The following is a 20,637-nucleotide window of genomic DNA, read 5'->3' as shown; positions in this document are numbered from 1 at the left end:
AACAGAGGTGTAGTGCCATTTCCTGAAGTAACGGTGGGCACCCTCAGTGTTTGGGGTGGGGTGGGGTTTGGAACACTATTTATGATTGACGCAACAGTCAACACTTTGGGTTAACTTCATCCTTTCCTCAGACGAGCGATTGTGTCCCAGCGAGGTTCTAAATGTAACCACATGCGGCGTATGTGCATTCCAGATCGGGTCAATGTTTTGATCACATTCATGTGGCTAAGTCCCCTCTCGCATTCTGCAGAGCTGCAGGGAGGGGGGGGGGGTGCAGGTAATCAGTGAACTCAGTTTGGGCGGAACATCTGTCCCCTGCATGCATTAATGCTGGATGCATATGGAAGGCGGAGTCACGCGCAGTTTCCTAATGCTACTTTCCCCCGCACCCTGCTGGCTGCCATTTTGGCCAGGAGTCCAGAACTGGCATCAGTTCGAGCAGCTGTGTGCTCTCTGGCTGGGAGGAGGTGACCAGTAGGGCCACTCAGTGCTCTTGTGCTGAACAAGCGATTTCTCATGTTACTCGTAAGAACCAGATACAAATTAGTGGCGATTAATGCTCACAGCTTTTACATTATCAGTTAATGAGTCAGATCCGAGTGTACCCTGGACCGCAGCAACCACCCTGAAGTGTTTTTTTTTTTTGTGGTCTCTCTTTTAGCTGTTCAAGGAAATGAAAGCTCCTTTTGATTAGTTAATCTGTATGGGCAGTGGAGGAATTCTGCATGCAGAGAGGAGTGCCGGTTCATTCAGAACATTGCACATCAAACATAAGTTCCATTTTTGTTTCATCGCTTGCGCAAAGTGAGAGCAGAGTGCTTCTGAACCGTCCCACCCCACTGCCACAGTCCTAAACAAGCTGGCCCCCAGTGGCACGGTCCTAAACAAGCTGGCCCCCAGTGGCACGGTCCTAAACAAGCTTGCCCCCAGTGGCACGGTCCTAAACAAGCTGGCCCCCAGTGGCACGGTCCTAAACAAGCTTGCCCCCAGTGGCACGGTCCTAAACAAGCTGGCCCCCAGTGGCACGGTCCTAAACAAGCTTGCCCCCAGTGGCACGGTCCTAAACAAGCTTGCCCCCAGTGGCACGGTCCTAAACAAGCTTGCCCCCAGTGGCACGGTCCTAAGCAAGCTGGCCCCCAGTGGCACGGTCCTAAACAAGCTTGCCCCCAGTGGCACGGTCCTAAACAAGCTTGCCCCCAGTGCATGTCCAGGACCCGCCCTATTGCAACACTTGCTGTTGTAGCTCCTGCGCATGTTCTGCTAACTCTGGTTCTTGGGGAATCAGTTACAGACACTGGACAACTTGTCCATGAAGGACTGGATGCGATTCACCCATCCCGACTCTGAAGCGTCTGTCTTATGTGCATCTGAATTTTTATGTTCAATGATCTAGGGCTTCCATTCCACAGACATACGCGCCTCCCTTGCGGTTTTAATAGATTGGCCACATCAGTGCGTGTTTTACACCCTCGTTACTGTTTCTACAGTCAGTCCAGGGATGTGCCTCTTGCTTATTCTTCCACATCATAGCTCCAGAAAATACCCCCCCAGACTGAGCTTTGTGCCTCTGATACCCCCCCCCCCCACCCCGGTACGCTCGCCGGCTCGCCACCTGTGATTGGATCATTAGGGCTTCGGCAGTCAGACCCATTTCCCAGAATTCTGCCACGGCTCACCTTCATGGGCATTCCGGGAACTGCTCGATATTCCATATTAACAAAATACAAGGTTGGGGGGGTTTGGTTTTCCTGGGTCGAGGCAATCAGATTACAGTCTTAGGGGTGAAACTGACAGTTTGCAGAATACCTGCATGCTTGTGGACGATAGGAGAGCAGCGAAAAAATCGACAGACATCAGAGAAACTGCCGAGCTGCAGCAGTAATGGCCTGTTTGGCTCTTTCTTTCAGAATGTGAGATGTTGCCTTTGCGGAGTTCCGTGGGCTCACCTGGTAGCCGCCCTCAGTTCTGCCTGGAGGGGGCAGTGTTGAGACATCTTTTGTAGGGTAGAGCCCCCCCATGCTGTGTTCTGTGCTGCAGCAAGATCCATTGTTTTGATACCAGCGGGCGGCGGGTTTTGGATTCGAGCGCGAGTTTCCCATGCCCAGCATTCCCTGCAGGATTGCATCACATCCTGAAGGGGAAATAAAGGAGCGCTAATAAACAAACGGTTGGGAACTGATTTAATTGATGTGGTTCAGCTCCAGCATCGAATGCACTGTGACGCGTGGTGTCAGACTGAAGGGACACAGAAACCGCTGGTGCCGTTTCTTGTTCGGCCATCACTGTGCCTGGAGAAGTGTGCCGATGCCTCCCCTCACATTAACCCTGCGCTGGTTTACATTTTGAGAGGCCCTTTTAAGTGTCTCCTGGGACCTGGGAATGATCTGCGTTGGTATTTAATTGGGGAGAAATCCTGCACACGGGGCTGCTATCTACTGAAGCAGGGCTGGCAGAGTTTGAATATGTATCAAGAAAAAAGGGGGAGGGGGATAAAAATCATTCAGTATTTTAAGAACTGGAGATGTCCTCTGTTATTTTTATTTCCGCTCTTTAAAAAAATCTAGGACACTACAACACACCTCATTGAGCACACACACTCACTCTTTCTCACACACACGCGCACACACACACTCACTCTCTCACACACGCGCACACACACACTTACTCTTTCTCACACACACATACACACACACTCTCTCTCTCTCTCTCTCTCTCTCTCTCTCTCTCACACACACACACACACACACACACACACACACACGTATACACACACACACAAACACACTCACTGCTGACACACACACACACCACATCACAATCTGTTCTATATCTGCCATTCTGTTTCATGGTTTAAATTGAATGCTTTTATAAAGATGTTTGCTGCCCAGGCCTTGTAATTTAGTGTCGTTTTTTTGCTTCCAGATTGATGTTTTGAGAAAAAAGCCCAGATCGTAATGTAGTCATCACTCAACTTCTGCGACAGTGGAAACATTCCACCTGCCATCCCATGTAGCACAGACTGGCTGCTATCCTTGAAAGAATCACAATTTAATGAGATTACTGCAAGGCATAAATTGGGACAAATTGGCAGCATTGACAAACCTCATTCTACCGTAAACAAGACATTGTTTTGGTTCACAGTGTGGTGAAATTGTTGTGGACATTTGTCTTTGAGACTAATTTCTTAGTCAAAGGTTATTCAGTTTTTATGATGGGGGTGGTTGTACCTGGATGTGAGTGCTCCTGCCTGTTTTTGGTCAGAGGATGTCAGTGCTCCTGTGTGCTTTTGACAGGGGGGTGATCAGCTCATTTGGGGGAGTGAAAGGAGCCAGGACAGCCCCCCTGCAGTGTGTTTCAGTGGCTGCAGGACACTCCAAACCTGTACTGTGCTTGGATGCCACAGATGAGCTGCTGTTCACTGGATCCAAAGGTAAGGCCTTTCTCACACACACACATTCACACATACATGCACACACGCACACATGCGTACACACACACACACACTCACACGCACACGCGCTTGCACGCATACACGCACGCACACGCATACGCACACACGCATACACACGCACACAGGCATACCCACACACACACACTCGCACGCATACACGCACATGCGCTTGCACGCATACACACACGCACACACGCATACGCACACACGCATACACACGCACACAGGCATACCCACACACACACGCTCACACGCATACACACGCACATGCACACATGCAAGCATGCATTCACACACACACATATACACACAGTAAAGAAAAAAGGCATGTTTGTCTTTATGACAGTCGGAACATTATTGGCAGATAAATGGCATGAGAGAAATCATGCAGTGTGTAGTGCATTCAGTCTTAATGAAGAGTGAGAACAGTATGGGGGAGTGATAGCCACATCTGCCAGTCTCGCAATGATATTTCTGAGGCCTGGGAGTTGAGGCTGGTCCAGCTGATTGCATTTTCTGCAGCAGGAAAGTGAAGATTGGGCCAATCAGAAAGTCTCAGTATTTAAGCCATGATCCCCCTCAAACCTAGGGGAGCGGAGCTGGTTCATTTGTTCTGTGGATTTGACAGCAGGCTGCTGGTCTTGGTGCAACTTCAACCCTGATTTAGTAGAACATTCACCATGTGGTCTTCCCTGTGTCCACCTCACTGTCTTCTCCCTCACTCTCTCACCCCCTCTCCTCTTCCTTTCTTCTCCCCCACTCTCTCACCCCTTCTCTCCCTCTCTTCTCCCTCACTCTCTCACCCCCTCTCCTCTTCCTTTCTTCTCCCCCACTCTCTCACCCCTTCTCTCCCTCTCTTCTCCCTCACTCTCTCATCCCCTTTCTCTCTTACCCCCTCACTCTCACCCTCTCAAGCATAACTCTCACTCTCTCACCCCTAACCCCTCACTCTGTCATTTTCTCTTTCTCTCACACACTCACTCTCTCACTCCCTTAACCCCCCCCCCCCCAGTGCATTATGGGACATCCTGTTTATGAGGCAGAGGCCCTGGGAGGAGCAGGAGATTTGCAGTTAATTACACACATTCCACTTACAGCGGCCTTCAGAGAGCTCTGTAGCTGATCTGAATGAAGGAGGGTCCATGAGTTCATCTTTATTACACCCAACTTAACACTTTCGAGTTTAAATTAGTTCTGTAGGGACTGCAGATGAATTAAACATTGAAAGGGGTTTTTAATAACTGAGCTCTTCTCAATTTATTTGAATACTTGAATGATTAAGCAATCAGAGCACAAACCCAGCATGAATGGTACTGTGCAAAGCAGAACATTAACACTTGTGTTCCTTTTGCTTATTAGCACCTGTGAAACTGTTAGCCTGGGTCAAATATATCCAGGACATATTGGGATTTTAAAGTAACACAGAACTAAACTTTGTACAAACTATTCAATATCTATGACTTCCAAACACGTACACAATCTGAAAAATTGAAATGAAACAAGGCTTTCATGCAGTAAATGATTGATATTTGACATTCTCAATTATTTTTCATCATTATGTTTTATATTCAAATAATCCATAAAGGCATAAAGACAGTACAGATGATGAACCAACAAACAGCAACACCAAACAAGAACCAAATTTACACCGATGTGGTCACTGGTTATGAAATGTCTCAAATGCATCATTCCTCTCTTGGGAACTGAACTTGGTGGTGCAGCGTCTGTTCTTTAAGCCTCTGGTGCGTGCTTGCAGATCGTACCTGTAAGATGTGGAACCTGGTGACGGGGCAGGAGGTTGTCACGCTGAAGGGCCACCCCAACAACGTGGTGTCTGTGAAGTACTGCCGCACTTCCTGTCTGGTCTTCACCGTCTCCTCCTCCTTCATCAAAGTTTGGGACATCCGCGACACCGCCAAGTGTGTGCGCACCCTCACGTAAGTGTTCCCTTCACCAGTCACACTGAAGGTTCACCTGCTGCTCCCACCAATCCAGCGGCCCTGCAGGAGTCCTTCAGCCTATCAGATCAGCTGTTCTCACAATTGACGCCAAAATTTAGACCGAAACACCAATGAATGCTCATGTACACAGTCAATTAGTTCCACTGTAAGGCGCTCTATTTTCCATGTAGTGAAAATGGGCTGGATTATGCAGAATATATAAGTGGGTGTGTTGCAGCTGGATTAAATCACAACAATGGCTTAGTTTAACTGAACTGAGTCAGATTACTGAGTTATAGTTTCATCATATTTTAATTAGTGTGGTTGCCTTTGGCAATCACACTACTATTATCTCACATATTATTCTTCGTTATTCCACCCATTTTTTGGACTGCTACTCCTCCCAGAGTTGTCGCACCACATACACGTGCACTATGTCAAATCGAGCGGCTTCATCGGGAATAGTGTGCTATTACTTTGTGGAAAGTTTTGGTGCACGGCTTCTGAAAAATTCAACTTTTTGTGGGCAATTTTACCCCATAGAGAATGAATGGTGGAATGTTGACCCTTGTGACATCACAATGCCCTCTAGCAGCTGAAGAGCATTATGACATCACAAGGGTGAACATTCCACCATTAATTTAAATTGGCAATGTTTAATGAACCAACCCAAGTAAATTAAGTTGAACCAACCCCAATAAATTAAGTTGAACCAACACAAATAAATTAAGTTGAACCAACCAAAGTAAATTAAGTTGAACAAACCCAAGTAAATAAAGTTGAACCAACCCAAATGAATTAAGTTGAACCAACTCAAAAAGAATTAAGTTAAACCAACTCAAAAAGAAATAAATAAAGTTGAACCAACTCAAAATAAATTAAAAATTTAAGTTGAACCAACTCAAAAAAATTAAGTTGAACCAACTCAGCACAAAGTCGACTTTGCATTGGCGGCAACCACACTTCACAATTTCTGCTGGAATTGTCTAGTTACAGTTAAAAGTTAATAATTTTACTACATATGACATTTCTAATGCCAAAAAGAGAGATTGTTGCAAAATATCGAATTTTGTATTCAACTGTTTATAAATGCAGTCTATTCATATTTGTACCAGTACTGTAGCTATCATTTTAACTACAGTCAATTAAAATGATGAGATTCAAGTTGCATCTATTTTTATTCTTCTCATCACAGAAGGGTTTAAGAAAAAAAACAAAATACCCTATGGACCATAATGCAGTGCAAGACCAGCCATAAACAATTAAAAATATAAATGAATACAGGAATTAAAATGATAAAAAAGACAATGAATAATAAATGCAAAGTATGCATTTTTCCTACTTCTGGGATTTAAATCAAAGTCAAATTGGACAGCATATTAAATTGTTGATTGGCTTTTGAATAGGCCATGATTGTACACACATTGCTTCTCCTCCCACTTCAACATAGTAAATACCAAATGGCTCAGACGCGTCAAAATCCATGATAAAAATAGCACTTTGCCAGTGCTACAGTTCCAACACACCATGTACGGGCCGGAAAATAGGGCCCTGAATCTCTGACAGGCTAGGGGTCAATACCTTTTTAATAAGGCACATTCAGGAAGTCAATGTAATTCAATTCATTGATTCAGAAATTGGCAGTAATATTCTTTGGAGATTTTCCTAGTAATTAATTGAATTTCAGTGTGTTTGCTGGATTGACAGAATTGATCCCAACACTGGTCTCTGTGTAGTATAGTACCACATCTATAGTTTTAATATTGGTTGTGCATCTCCATGCTTTCCCTACACATTCTTCATGTCTAATATTATTTTTTATTTCAAATTCAAATTTGAAATGCTTTTTTGTTGTGACAAGATATATCTTATGTTGCCAAAGCACAGAAAAGAACATATACAATGGAACCCAAATGAAACATAAATCTAGACAAACACTGACTGTCTGTATATTACCAAGGCTGTCTGCTTACTATCTGTCACGATGGTCAGGTACTCAGCCATGGTGAACAGTCTGTTTAGGGCCAAATAGCAAAAAAATGTTTTGTCATTTCTTTCCAATAGGTCAAATATTTTTATTTCTGTTTCGTTATAATTGTGTTTTGTCAAATTCTCTGAGCTTGGAGTCATTGTACTGGGACTGTCTATTATTAGTTGTATTAGTATCTACTTCAGGGAGTCCCAGGACCAGTTGACTGTGTTCACCTCTTGGCATTTCAGGGATTTGTAGTGATAGCAGTTGGGGTCACTTATTTTTAAATGTGTCCAATATTTGATGGTTCTTTTCTGAATTTTAATTAGTTGTGGATATTGACCCAATTTTGCCATGCATGCATTTTTAGTGATTTTCCTCTGACTCTGGAGGATACTTTTACAAAACGCTGCACGCAGGGCCTTCATTTTTATTTTATTTTATTTAACCTTTATTTGACCAGGTTAGTCTCATTGAGATTAGAAATCTCTTTTTCAAGAGAGACCTGGCCAAGAAAGCAGCAGTCGATTACAGACACAACAAAATTTCATCATTTAACATACTGTAAAACCAGACAAACAGCAATGTTCAAAGTTTCACAATCTGGTTACACATGAGTAGTCTGTAGTGCAACTAAGGGTCAAAGCAATTACAAATTTCACTTTCCTCCATAACATTAAGCCTTTTTTAAAAATAATTTAATGGTACAAGCTCTTGTAAATTAATATCTTTCTGGAGCTCATTCCACGCTGAAGGAACGCTTTTTTTGCCAGCCTCAGTACGAGCCTTGGCACAGATGGTAAATGGTAAATGGACTGCATTTATATAGCGCTTTTATCCAAAGCGCTTTACAATTGATGCCTCGCATTCACCAGAGCAATTAGGGGTTAGGTGTCTTGCTCAGGGACACTTCGACATGCCCAGGGCGGGGGATCGAACCGGCAACCCTCCGACTGCCAGACAACCGCTCTTACCTCCTGAGCTATGTCGCCCCTTATTTTTAAATGTGTCCAAAATTTGATGGCTCTTTTCTGAATTTTAATTAGTTGTGGATATTGACCCAATTGACCCAGATTGGATGTTTGTCCCATTTTGCACATTTGCGTTGTGCTAGTGGAGCCCACACCTCACTGCCATTAGGTGCAGTTGGTTCAAGTACTGATTTAAAGATTTGATTTCTTTTACCTTTTCCCCTCGCCTCTGCAGTTCCTCCGGTCAGGTGATATCTGGCGATGCCTGCGCCGGCACGGCCTCCCGCAGCGTCACCGCCACGCAGGGCGAGCTCCAGATCAACCAGATCGCCCTCAATCCAGCCGGCTCTGCCATGTACGCTGCGGCAGGAAACACTGTGAGGACCTGGGACCTCTGCAGGTGAGCAGGAGAGACCTGCCCTAAACACACACTGCGCTCAGTGTCAGCCCCATAGTCAGATGGGTTGAGTCAGTGGTGTCAATGATGCAGTCTGATGGGTTGAGTCAGTGTTCCAGTCTGATGGGTTGAGTCAGTGGTGTCAGTGTTGTAATCAGATGGGTTGAGTATCTTGTGCTAGCGCTGTACTCAGCTGTTGAGTCTCAGGTATTAGTGCTCTACTCAGAGAGGGTTTAGTCTCTGGTGTTAGTGCTGTACTCAGATGGGTTGAGTCTGGTGTTAGCGCTCTACTCAGAGAGGGTTGAGTCTCTGGTGTTAGCTCTGTACTCAGATGGGTTGAGTCTCGGTGTAGTCTGTATCAGTGGTTGAGTCTCTGGTGTTAGCGCTGTACTCGATGGGTTGAGTCTGGTGTTAGTGCTGTACTCAGATGGGTTGAGTATCTTGTGCTAGCGCTGTACTCAGATGGGTTGAGTCTGGTGTTAGTGCTCTACTCAGAGAGGGTTGAGTCTCTGGTGTTAGCTCTGTACTCAGATGGGTTGAGTCTCTGGTGTTAGCTCTGTACTCAGCTGGGTTGAGTCTCTGGTGTTAGCGCTGTACTCAGATGGGTTGAGTCTGGTGTTAGTGCTGTACTCAGATGGGTTGAGTATCTTGTGCTAGCGCTGTACTCAGCTGTGTTGAGTCTCAGGTATTAGTGCTCTACTCAGAGAGGGTTGAGTCTCTGGTGTTAGGGCTGTACTCAGATGGGTTGAGTCTCTGGTGTTAGCGCTGTACTCAGCTGGGTTGAGTCTCTGGTATTAGCGCTGTACTCAGATTGTAGGCTCATGTCCTCTCTGTGTGCGATGTTGAATCTGCTGGTGTGTGGTACAGGATGCAGGCCATCGGGAAGCTTACTGGGCACATTGGACCGGTGATGTGCCTGACAGTGGGCCGCTCCACGGACAGAAGAGACCAGGTTATCACTGGGTCTAAGGACCACTACATCAAGGTAGGGGGACATAACAGATGGAATATCTTTGTGTTTATGGTCCGTGTTATTGTTTATGTTTGAATGTGTGTGAATGTGCATGTGCGAGCGAGTGTTTGTGTGCGTGTGCAAGTGCAAGTGTCTGTCTGTGTGTGTGTGTGCATGCAGAAATGCTTGGTGTTGGGGGTTTTTTTCCCTTCTAAAGCTTTAGTGCTGACTGTGCTTCTCTGGCTTTTGCTCTGCTCAAGGTCTTTGATGCGGCAGAAGGCATGCTGGGAAATGTAGTCCCCGCTCATAACTTTGAGCCTCCACACTACGACGGAATCGAGTGCCTGGCTATCCAGGGGGATGTGCTCTTCAGTGGCTCCCGGGACAATGGGATTAAGAAATGGGATCTGGAGCAACAGGAACTGATCCAGGTACAGTGACTGTCGCCACCTTAGGTCTAACCTCTGTCATGAACTGATCCTGAGGCATTGACTTAGCACTTTAGACCTCTGCTCAGGCAAGACAGTACTTCACTGTACGGTAACATCAGGGACCATGGCTATGGGGGGAAACCACAGTGTGTTCTGCCTCAGGTCTCATGTTTGGTGTTATAATCATCCTGTGTCTCACTTACTGTGAGCTCTTCCCCTGGACTCTTAAACTTGAACCTGTATGCTGAGAGGCAGTAATGGATAAGAGACGCTGAGTGTGAGTGTGTGAATGTATGATAATGTGAGTGTGTATGTGCATGTTTGTGTGTGTGTGTGTTCACCTGTGCCTGTGAGTATGAGTGAGTGAGAGATTGAGAGAGAGAGAGTGTGTGTGAGTGAGTGAGTGAGTTCACCTGTGCGTGTGTGTGTGAATTTGAGAGAGTGAGAGAGTGTGTAAGGTATAGAGCCCGACCGATATATCGGCCAGGCCGTGTTATGGTGTTAATATATATATTTAATTTAATATCATCTTTTACTTATTTTTATTTTTATTTGTTTGCTTGTAAGTTAAATGTTCTTAAATATAGAAACTTTAATAAAATATGTTTTTCAAATTGATTTGAAAATGTTGCACTTTTTGACAAAATATCGGTCAAAACATTGGTAATTGGTGGGCTAGGACTCTCCAAAATCGGGATCGGACCCAAAAATCTGGCATTGGTCGGGCTCTAGTACAGTATGTGCATGTTTGCATGTGTATGTGTGTGAGTGTGCGTGCACGCACATGTGCCTGTGTGTGTACTTGAGCCTGTGTGGTTATTTACAGCGTATCATAGAAACAATGATCCATGATGCACTAAAGTGCAGTGGACCTGATGCCTGCAGACACTGGCTTTTAGCAGAGACTCTTATCCAGTTGTATTCATTCATATAGCTGGATATGTACTGAAGTACCTGGCTCAAGGGTACAGTCATGGTGCCCTGCCTGGGAATCAAACATGCGATGTCAGAGCTCCATCCCAGGTTCTCTAACATTACACTGCTCAGCCACCACTGAACCGTGAGAGTAAAACAGAGTAGCACACACCGCCTTACACCAGACCTGCTGACTTCAGATGTTCTACCATCAATTACACTCCCTGTTCTCCCTCTATCTTCACCACTGACAATAAGAAAGAGCAATACATTACGTGTGGCACTCCCCGGTAGATATTGGAGAGTACATCGAAAGAAGTGACAGTTTAGTGCACAATTATTGTTTCTTTGGCATTTTACAGCCCTGTATGTCAAGACCCCATAAGCAATTTTCATTTGTGCTCAGTGACAGAGGCCTGTATTTGGGCAGGCAGGAAACTGCATCCATCTTCTGAAATGAGGTTTGGGGGTTTATCGATGGTGGCCAACAGGGTAAGAAAAACACTTAGGTCATTGCTGTTCTGTATTTTTTGCACTGAAGCTGCAATGGCACTACAAAATATTTCCCCCTTAAGGTTATTCTGTAATTCTGTATTCTGGGTAAATAAGATCAGGAGTAATGAGTTTTTAATCATGTAAAAGATATAAAACCCAGTGCGATTTATAGACATTTATAAGTTGTAATAAATTTATATTCTTAAGTTCTGAATATCACTGGCAGAACGTTTCTCTACAGTTGTGAAATTACTGTGTCCTCAGTAGATTGAAATATGATTAATTGTAATTAGTTGTAATATATTTCCATATGTATACATATGTGAGAAAAAATGTACTGTAATTGCTGGCTGGGGATTTAAAGAATTAAAATGTTCATTTTGAATGGAAATTACTGTTCTATATACCATAAATAGTGCAATAACCTCTCTCTGAAATCTGTGATTGTGTGTTTGTGAAGCAGTTTCATAGAACCCAATATTTACGACTGAATTATTTGCTGAATGCATTTAATAAAATCTTTCATAGAAATACCATTATGGTAAATTAAAAAAGCAATTTCACATTCGCATGAACGAGCTGTCGAGTTCCCTGGTGTTTTCTGTTGATAGAATACCTTGCTTTCTAACTTTGCAGTAAAAGAGGTTGTGAAACTGTTGTATGTTCCAGGTTAACAGTTTTTCTGAGGAAGTTCGTTCTAAGAGACCTACATCATTTATGCTTTGGAATTGTAGTGAGAGCCCCCTGATTTTCTGTATGGCTGCCGTGGAGCAGTGTTGCATTGCTAGTATAGTCAACACTCTTTCCTCTTTTCTAGGCTTCTCTTAATTTGATTTTTGTACTGGTGGACCTTTTTTAAGTATTCAGATTGCCTGCCTTGCTACCTTGTGGGAAATGGTGACGTAGTTACTAATCAGCACATGAGTTTGTTAAATATTTTACAACGAAAGTAAAGTTAGACAGGAGAGAGCAACTTCACTTAATAGAGGCACATAAAGGCACAGAGCTTCTCTTCAACACTCGAAACTACCTTTTCTACAGAAGACTGGTACACCTGTACTCGAGGCATTCCTGAGGCATTGTGGGTAATATGAGAATGAAAACGCCCTCTGGCCAGCAGGCACAACTAACTAAAAACAAATCCAATTGTGGGACGCCTTGCCGAAATCCAAGAATGCCTACATCGTTTGAGCGCATGTTTGAAAATATGTAAGCAGTTGAAATATTATACAGGGATTATAGAGAATAACAAAGTGCTCAAGCTAAGAATGCATGATTAAAATATTTCCCTTCTGATGTGTAATGGTACAGTATTGTGCAGTATTGTACATAAGATCAAGAAGCTAACATATAAGCTTTAGAGTATCAGGGGGAAAGAAGACCAAAATACAGGCTGCCTTAGGGATGTCATTACAGAAAGCAGAGTAAACCCAGGTCCTCATTAAGACCTACCAGATCCCTGGTGCCCAATCCAAGTGTTGATGTGGCAGGCCACTGAAGCGATGCTTGATCATAATTATCTGCCTCCACGGTGCTTTTAGCTGCTTTCCGGTTGGCACAGAAGCATGTAGCATCGGCCGCTGTGTGTGGAACCAGCAGCTTGGGGGCCTTTTGTTCTGATGGTTGTTTCTTTAAAGTGGGAGGGAGCCATACAGCATGAGAGAGTGCATGGAGAAGGAATGCCAGGAACCCCTGCCTCGCCTGTTATGTTTTCTGATGTTTGTGAGGTTTTAATTGTGTACCTTCAGAAAGCTTTCACCCCGCTTTTGTTGCACTGTGAAGTCTGTAATGTCAAAATGAAATTCAGTGTTTAGATGTATTCAGAATTATTAAAAAGTACATCATTTTGGCCAACACCCCAAATAGTTTTGGCCAAATAGTTCAATTTTTGTTTCATCTGACCAGAGAACACTCCTCCAAATGGCTAGGTCTTCACCCTGGTGATCACCTGCAAACTTCATTCTGGCTTTTTAATTCCGAGTAGAGGCTTCTTCCTTGCGCGACAGCCTTTCAGGCCATGGCGATGTAGGATTCTCTTAATGGTGGATATAGATACTTTAGTACCTGATGCCTCCAACTAGTTCACCAGTTCTTTTGATGTTGTCTTGGGGTTCATTTTAACCTTTCGGACCAAAGTTCGTTCAGCTGTGGGAGTTAATTTGTGCCTCCTTCCTGAACGATGCTGTGTTTGTGTGGTCCCAAGATTTTTATATTTGCATACAGTTGTTTGTAAAGATGCTCGTGGTATGTTCAGTTGTTTGGAAATTGCTCCTAAGGAGGAACCGGACTTGTGGAGGTCCACAGTTTTCTTTCCGAGGTCTTGGCTGAGTTGCTTGGATTTTCCCATGGTATCAAGGGCAAAAAGGTAGGCTCTTAAACACAGTCACAGGTGCCAATTAACTCCTAATTACGATAATTGGCCAATAAGAAGCTTCTAAAAAGTCTTTACATAAATTTCTGGAATCTTCCAGACTGTTTAAAGAGACAGTCAACTTGGTGTATGTAAACTTTTGACCCACTGGAATTCTGATATAGTGAATTAAAGCTGAAATAAATTTGTCTCTAATCGATTGTTTTAAAATGACCTCTGATGTGAACAAAGTACATGCCCTTATTGACTTGCCAAAAGAAATGTAGGGTTACATGAAATGTCCGGGGTTGTGAATAACTGAGTTTGAATATCTTTAGCCTAGGTGTATGTAAAATTTTGGCCTCAACTGTATTCAACCCTATGTATTAGCAACCTAAATGTGTATTCCATTTTTATTGAGAGATCACATTAAATAGGTTACTGAGGTCTACCTATGTTAAATGTAGTATCTTGTGTTCAATTGTGTGATTAAATTTCACCAACTTTGTGAGGTTTCACTCACAATTTGATCTGATCAATCACGCTGTCATAAAGAATAAAGAAATGCCTGTGGACCCTTGAGATGGAGTTTTTTAGGAGGCAAAATGCAGGAAAATGATATTAAAACACTAGAAAAGCCCTGAACCTACCTAAGAGCACTGGTAAGTCTGAGAAATTAAGAAAAGACCGAATGCAGCACTGACAGAGTTCATAGGATCAAATGGGAGAAAGTGTAAAGAGATCAACAGTCTGTTCAGCACTTCAGAAAGTCAGGCCTTGAGTTCACCAGAAGCTGTGTGACAGTCCCTCTGAAAGATGGCTCTGTGGTCTGATGAGGCTGAAGTTGAGCTCTTTAGCCTCAAAGCAAAATGCTTCGGTTGTACGTTGTTAAGAAAAGAGGTGCAAGAGGGCATTTAATGGCAGATGTGTTCCCATCCAAAGTGCTGCAGGGGAGTCTGAGGGTTGTGATATGACAGGTTTTCTTTGGTTTTAGACCTTGCGGGGGAAGAAATGGATTTAATTAGCCTGACTCAGCAAAATGTTCAGTTTAACAAAATCTATTTTGAGAGAGTATTTTAATGTAATGGAGTATATAACATTTTAACTAGGATTATATACACTTTGTTAAAGTTTATTTAGCACAGAAATCTGCTGAGTAATTTAAAAACATTTCATCTTTGCTTAAGAAAATACTGTAGCCTCTAAATAGATCTAAATAATGATTTTAAAAAATGCAGTTAACGATGTTGCACCAATGAATGAGACCATTTTAGAGGAATCTGGAGATGGTTGGGGTACTGGGTGACATCATAGCCCATAAAATGTAATTTGCTATATCTAAAAAGCCATAGCAGCACAAACAATGTATGGCGCAAGCGTAGTGCAAACAAACAGGGATATCGGTTTGATCTTTTTAAACACTTGGGATGCCAGCTTCGCATACATGTCTGCCCCTGTTACCTTTGGTGAGAATTTGCTTAATCAAGCATCGTCTCCGGTAGTGTGCTAATCGAGCTTATTTAGAGTGTGCTAGTGGTACGTTCTTCAGAACAGTGCCTTCTCCAGTGCCGCGAAACTTTGCCCCAGTGGGATATTAATATAAACTGACCATGTCCAGCGAGACCAGAACTGTATCTCATAAGCTAGGAAGATATTAATAGAGTTTTAGGATAAGATCTGACAAATCCCTTCTGGCACGGTGTAGAAATCCACCAGTGAATTATTACAAGTGGCAGCAGGGTGAATAGTACATGGATTTCTGTTCTTGAGAACCTTGGGCAATGGCAGAACTCATGTTACTGTCCTTTCCCTGATCTTCTCTCCTCTGTTTTTGATTAAGGCCTTTACACAGGTGATGGCTGGCTTCTGATTTCATTCAGACTTTAATCCACTTTCCAGAATTGATGGCAAATTAAATAAAAAAAATTGTGTATGTGGGAAGAACCTTTCCATTGTGAATTCAGTTTTTCTCTTTTGTAGGAAACATAGATCTGGTCTGTGACAGGATCTCTGGGGATTTTGGGGGTTTGACAGGAATAGATGTGCCATGCTGTAATTAATTTTGAGCCTTTTTCTCTGTTTTTTTCCAATGAGAGAGATATTGCCTTCAGGTTCACTTATATGTCGATATGCAAATTTGATATACAGTAGGCATCAATATCTCTGTAGAGGTTGTATGTATTATGTCCAAGCTTTGGCTGCTTTAAAAATATATTTTAAGCTGTGTACTGTTGTGGAAAAACATTCCATCTAATTTTGGTTGGCACTTCAAAAAGCGATGTGTTGTTTATTCATGCAGCTTGGAGAGAGTACACAGGAACAGAGTCTGCGATTCTCTGACTAACAAAGGTTTTCTGCCTCCCTTCATAGCTCTAGATTAGGTCACACTACAGGCTAGAATTTCCTACAGCTGTTATGTAAAGCACAACGTGCTTATGAAAGACCTTTATTTTTTGCCCTGGAACACAGGTACATTCATAATTTCATCATCTGAGCAACCTACTTCTGCATATTTAGCTATCTGTCCCTCACCTGGCCTCCACACTCCCCCCTTTTGTGCTTTTAAGCACACCTTCGTCGTTCTCTCTTCTTTCTGAGCACACCACTTCCTCCATCTCACCATTGCCATGTTTGAGCAGTATAGGGGAAGCCACCTGTATTTTGCTGTATAATGACCACGATGTTCAACATTCACAACTACCCTAGAGATCTTAGAGGTGGGTGCTAGTTTAGAAACAATAACAAAAAACAGCACATGATTTGAAGGGTGGTCATATTTCATCTCCTTTTGAAAATGAACCTCTACTTTGGATCAGCGGTGGTTCTGGTTCTCGTCCTTGAATGTACGCTTGTCAGTGTAAGTGTCAGAGAGAAAAGGTTACTCACTCTCTGAGTGTGGGGGTTCTATGTATGCTTTGTGCGCGTCATCATCTACTCCCTCTCGTCCTGGTCTTTATTCCCTGGCCCTGGCACCTTCTCTCAGTGTGAGGTGTGGTCCCTGGTGTCACATCCTTCACATTCTACTGCAGTGTGAGGTAGACCCAGGTGTCACGTCCTTTACCTTCCACTGCAGTGTGAGGTATGCCCAGGTGTCACATCCTTCACATTCTACTGCAGTATGAGGTAGACCCAGGTGTCACATCCTTCACATTCCACTGCAGTGTGAGGTGGATCCAGGTGTCACATCCTTCACCTTCCACTGCAGTGTGAGGTGTGGTCCCTGGTGTCACGTCCTTTACCTACGCTTCAAAGTTTACAATTCAGGTCACAGTAATCCAGTCCAGAAATATCTATCCACTGAAAAAGAAAATAAGAAAGTATGACAGTGAAATGTGTATAAATGCATTAGCGAGAGGCTGCATGGGCATGTCTTGGCCAGGTAGAAGATACTATAGCTGTTGGCTACCAGTTGACAGTAGGTTGGGAGATCCCAGATGTCTGGTTTACAACCGGAATGTATGGTTTTTAAATAATCCGTACAGGTCCTGTATGTTCCTGACTGGACAATGCAATGTTCGTGTTGTAGAAAATTAGAAACAAATTGTTATTGATAGGCTTCTTGTCTCGCAATATTGTGCAAGGGTATGTGTTCATATGCCCCATACTGTAGCTGCTGGGATTCCGATGATTCCTGTGCCATTTAGGGAGATGTCCAGTCTGAGTAATTGATGTGAGAGATTCTGTGGTAGTGTGTAATGAATATGCGTGTCAGTGACTCCCCGGTCCGAAAGAATGGCTCCCCTGTGAGCCGCTGGTTCGTTCGATGCCGGAGCTGGCCTTGTTCCCGATTACACCCCCAGCTGTGTATATTGTCTGGTTTTGACTATTTTTAGATCTGGCAACCCTAGTTTGTGAGGAGGCTGGCCGTAGGGAGTCCTGGAGAAGGGGAGGGGGCATGCTGCTTTTGAAAGAGGATCACAGGAGGATCCTGAGCATCACAGGGACGGGGAGCCTGTGTACAGGAGCAGCAGTGGCACTGCCCTCCCTGGCCCCAGGGCTCGCAGCAGCGTGTGAGCCACACTTCCTGTGGAGATGGCCCCCGCCGGGGCTCTGCAGATGCACATTAACCGCCAGAGCAGCACTATGCAGAGGCAGGGGGGGCAGTCACACCCCCACGCACACTGGGCCTGATCTGCCCTCCAGACAGCAGCACCTCAAACACTGTAACCCTTTAACTGGCAGGACAATTCCTGACAGTGTTTAAAGAGGAAGCTTCTCCATCAATTCATTCAAAACAAAATGCATTTCTTTTTATTGTGGCGTTTCAGTTAATGACTCACGTTGAAAAATCTCAGGGGTCTGCGGAAATGTTTTTTTCCACGTTTGTGGGGTGGTGAAAGAGTTAAAGCGTTTCACACACGTGTTTAATGTGCTTTATGGGCATGCATGCAAGTGCCGCCTCGCTGAGTACCAGAGACTGGAGGCAAGTTTATGCGACTGCCTCCTCTGGAGCCGGAATGGCGTGCTACAAGCCCATTAGCTCTGCATAATGTAAGTAAATGCTTTGACTTGACACCCCTGAGGCCTGTGAGGGGGGGTGGGGGGGTATGGAACATGGATGCAGAGCTCCATTTTTGGACTGTATGCTGGGTCTTGGTGTGTGTCAGCACTACAGACTTAATTTATGTTAATTAATTCGCTAGAGTCTGCACACATGGAAATAGGTCTGTGCAGTTTTTGACATTCACAACATTGAAATTATCGTTGTTCCTTCTTAAATAGATCATTTTTAAGTATTTTATTTTACTCAATTCTGCATGGAGAAATATAAATGTAAAATGTAATTTACAGCACTCTACAGACCTTAAAATAGTATTCCTGTAACTTGGATATTTTAGAGGCAGTTACTTGCTCTTTAATTTGTTAGGGTTCTTTGAACTGACCGAGTAATAGCCCGAAAATTATCCCTGCAATTTTGCATCATTTTTTGAAATGAGGAGAACATTGTCATCCGTAAAACACAATCCATTGAAGTCGGCAACAGGCGAGGCAGCAGGTTAGTCACATCCATTAAAATGTGCTGTCACTTGCATTACTACAAGCAAACAGGGGTGTGATATTATAAATCAAACGGGAAAAGTGCATTCATTCTAAAATAAAGATAATACTTTGCTTGTGTGATTTAAAAATTTTTATTTTTAAAGTCCCTGTGCAGCCTCCCTTTTATTACATTTAAATTGTTCATTTAGTTACTAAATTACAATATACATGTATTTTTTCTACTTATTAGACTTTGAAAAGATAAAAAACCTGCTTTGATGTAAAACCTGAATTTCTTAATACAGCAGATTCAAGACTGACTGGGCGTGTCAGTTCTGTCCTAATTATTTATGCATTCACTTTTGATTGACAGCCCGGGTGTCACGGTTTCTGTGCAGGGTAGATCATTTTTCTGTGCCTGCACCGGCTCAGTGGTTAGCATTCCGATTAGCCACTCGGCTAATCGTTATTTTGGTGTGTGGGGACGATTAGTTCGAGCTTGCAGATTAGCCACTCGGCTAATCGTTATTTTTGGTTCCTGTGGGAGGATTGTTCCTGCTTGAACATTCCGTGCATTCCTGCAGGGTTACCTCTGATCTGTTTCACCTGTGGGTTGCTCACATCTTCCGCTGATTACCAGCCACACCTGTGGCTGGGTATTTAAAGCGTCAGTAGGCAGTGGAACGGTGCTTGAGTGTAACGTGTTTTGCTCTAGCCAGTTCCCTGTCGTATTTCTGAGCAAGGTGTAAGGAATTTAAGAACAAAGAAATTTACAAAGAATTCTGACTTCAGTTTGTTTGTTTTTTGGGAAAAAGGTATTAGGACGGTATATGTCCAGATTCTGAGGCTGGCGGTTTTAAGGGGTTATTGTGTCACCGTTGGGGCACAAACATTTCTACCCCTTACTAACCAGTTTCCCCCCTGGTTTTAGTTGGCCTCAGTACGTCTTCTGTTTGTTTTTGAAAAGACATTTTCTTTTTCTCTGCTTCGGGTCAAAGTCGTTTTTTCATCTTTTCTTTTCCCTGTTCCTTTATTTTCCTTATATACTCCTTCTTCCTCAGTTACCCGTTTAGGGGTTTATTCATTTTTTGGGATATGTCCCTTAGGAGTATAGCACCCCCTTCTCATTTCGTCTCTCACGAGACTCAGTGGTTACTGGAGTGCCCCTTTGGTAACTTATAGATCCCCTGTCTGATCGCGTCTGGTCTTCACACTTCCCCTCCCTCACACCGGGCCGCTCACTCCCACTGACCTGGATCAGCACTCACTCCACGTAACGTCAGTTTTTAAAGCTAGTTATCATACGACCGTAATAATGGATAACGAGTACAGCAATAACAGCATTAGATATATTGAGCTGTATATGTATGAGCCCATCGCTTACAGCCTACAATATAGGACCCTAACGTTATAGGATAACCTACGTTAGCACATAACATTATTTTTTGCTGCAGTAACGTTATAACAGTCTGGCGAATATAGTAACGTTACACTCGCTAGCTAACGTTAGCTATATTTAAACAAGATAAGTAAGCTCATTGCTACATTAGCAAAATTATCGACAGCCAGACAGCAAGTAAATTGGGGAGATGAGGTTAACGGTAACGTTATAGTTTGCAGGCTTGATTAGATTAATAGCAGAACGTCATCTAGCCCGAATGGATGCTTACCGGAACCGGTCCGTTCAACCAGTAAGCGTCCGTTCGGGCTAGACATTATCGACAGCGAAGTAAAGTGAGGTTAGGACGGCTAACATTATGATTTGTAATATAATCTATGTCAA

General features: G+C 43.5%; 1 protein-coding gene across 1 annotated transcript in view; it reads left to right on the top strand.

The window, feature by feature from the left end:
- LOC135234856 (kinesin-like protein KIF21B) overlaps positions 1-20,637 on the top strand; it is a 99,883-nt gene that overhangs the window by 68,940 nt on the left and 10,306 nt on the right. The window contains 5 exon segments of the mRNA XM_064299850.1: positions 3,294-3,430; positions 5,208-5,388; positions 8,570-8,734; positions 9,599-9,716; positions 9,944-10,114. Of these exon segments, the coding sequence (XP_064155920.1) occupies positions 3,294-3,430; positions 5,208-5,388; positions 8,570-8,734; positions 9,599-9,716; positions 9,944-10,114 (772 nt within the window).

The sequence above is a fragment of the Anguilla rostrata genome, chromosome 11, assembly GCF_018555375.3.
Source record: "Anguilla rostrata isolate EN2019 chromosome 11, ASM1855537v3, whole genome shotgun sequence".
Lineage (NCBI taxonomy): Eukaryota > Metazoa > Chordata > Actinopteri > Anguilliformes > Anguillidae > Anguilla > Anguilla rostrata.
Note: the sequence above shows the minus strand (reverse complement) of the source record. Positions and strands in the feature narration are given on the sequence as shown.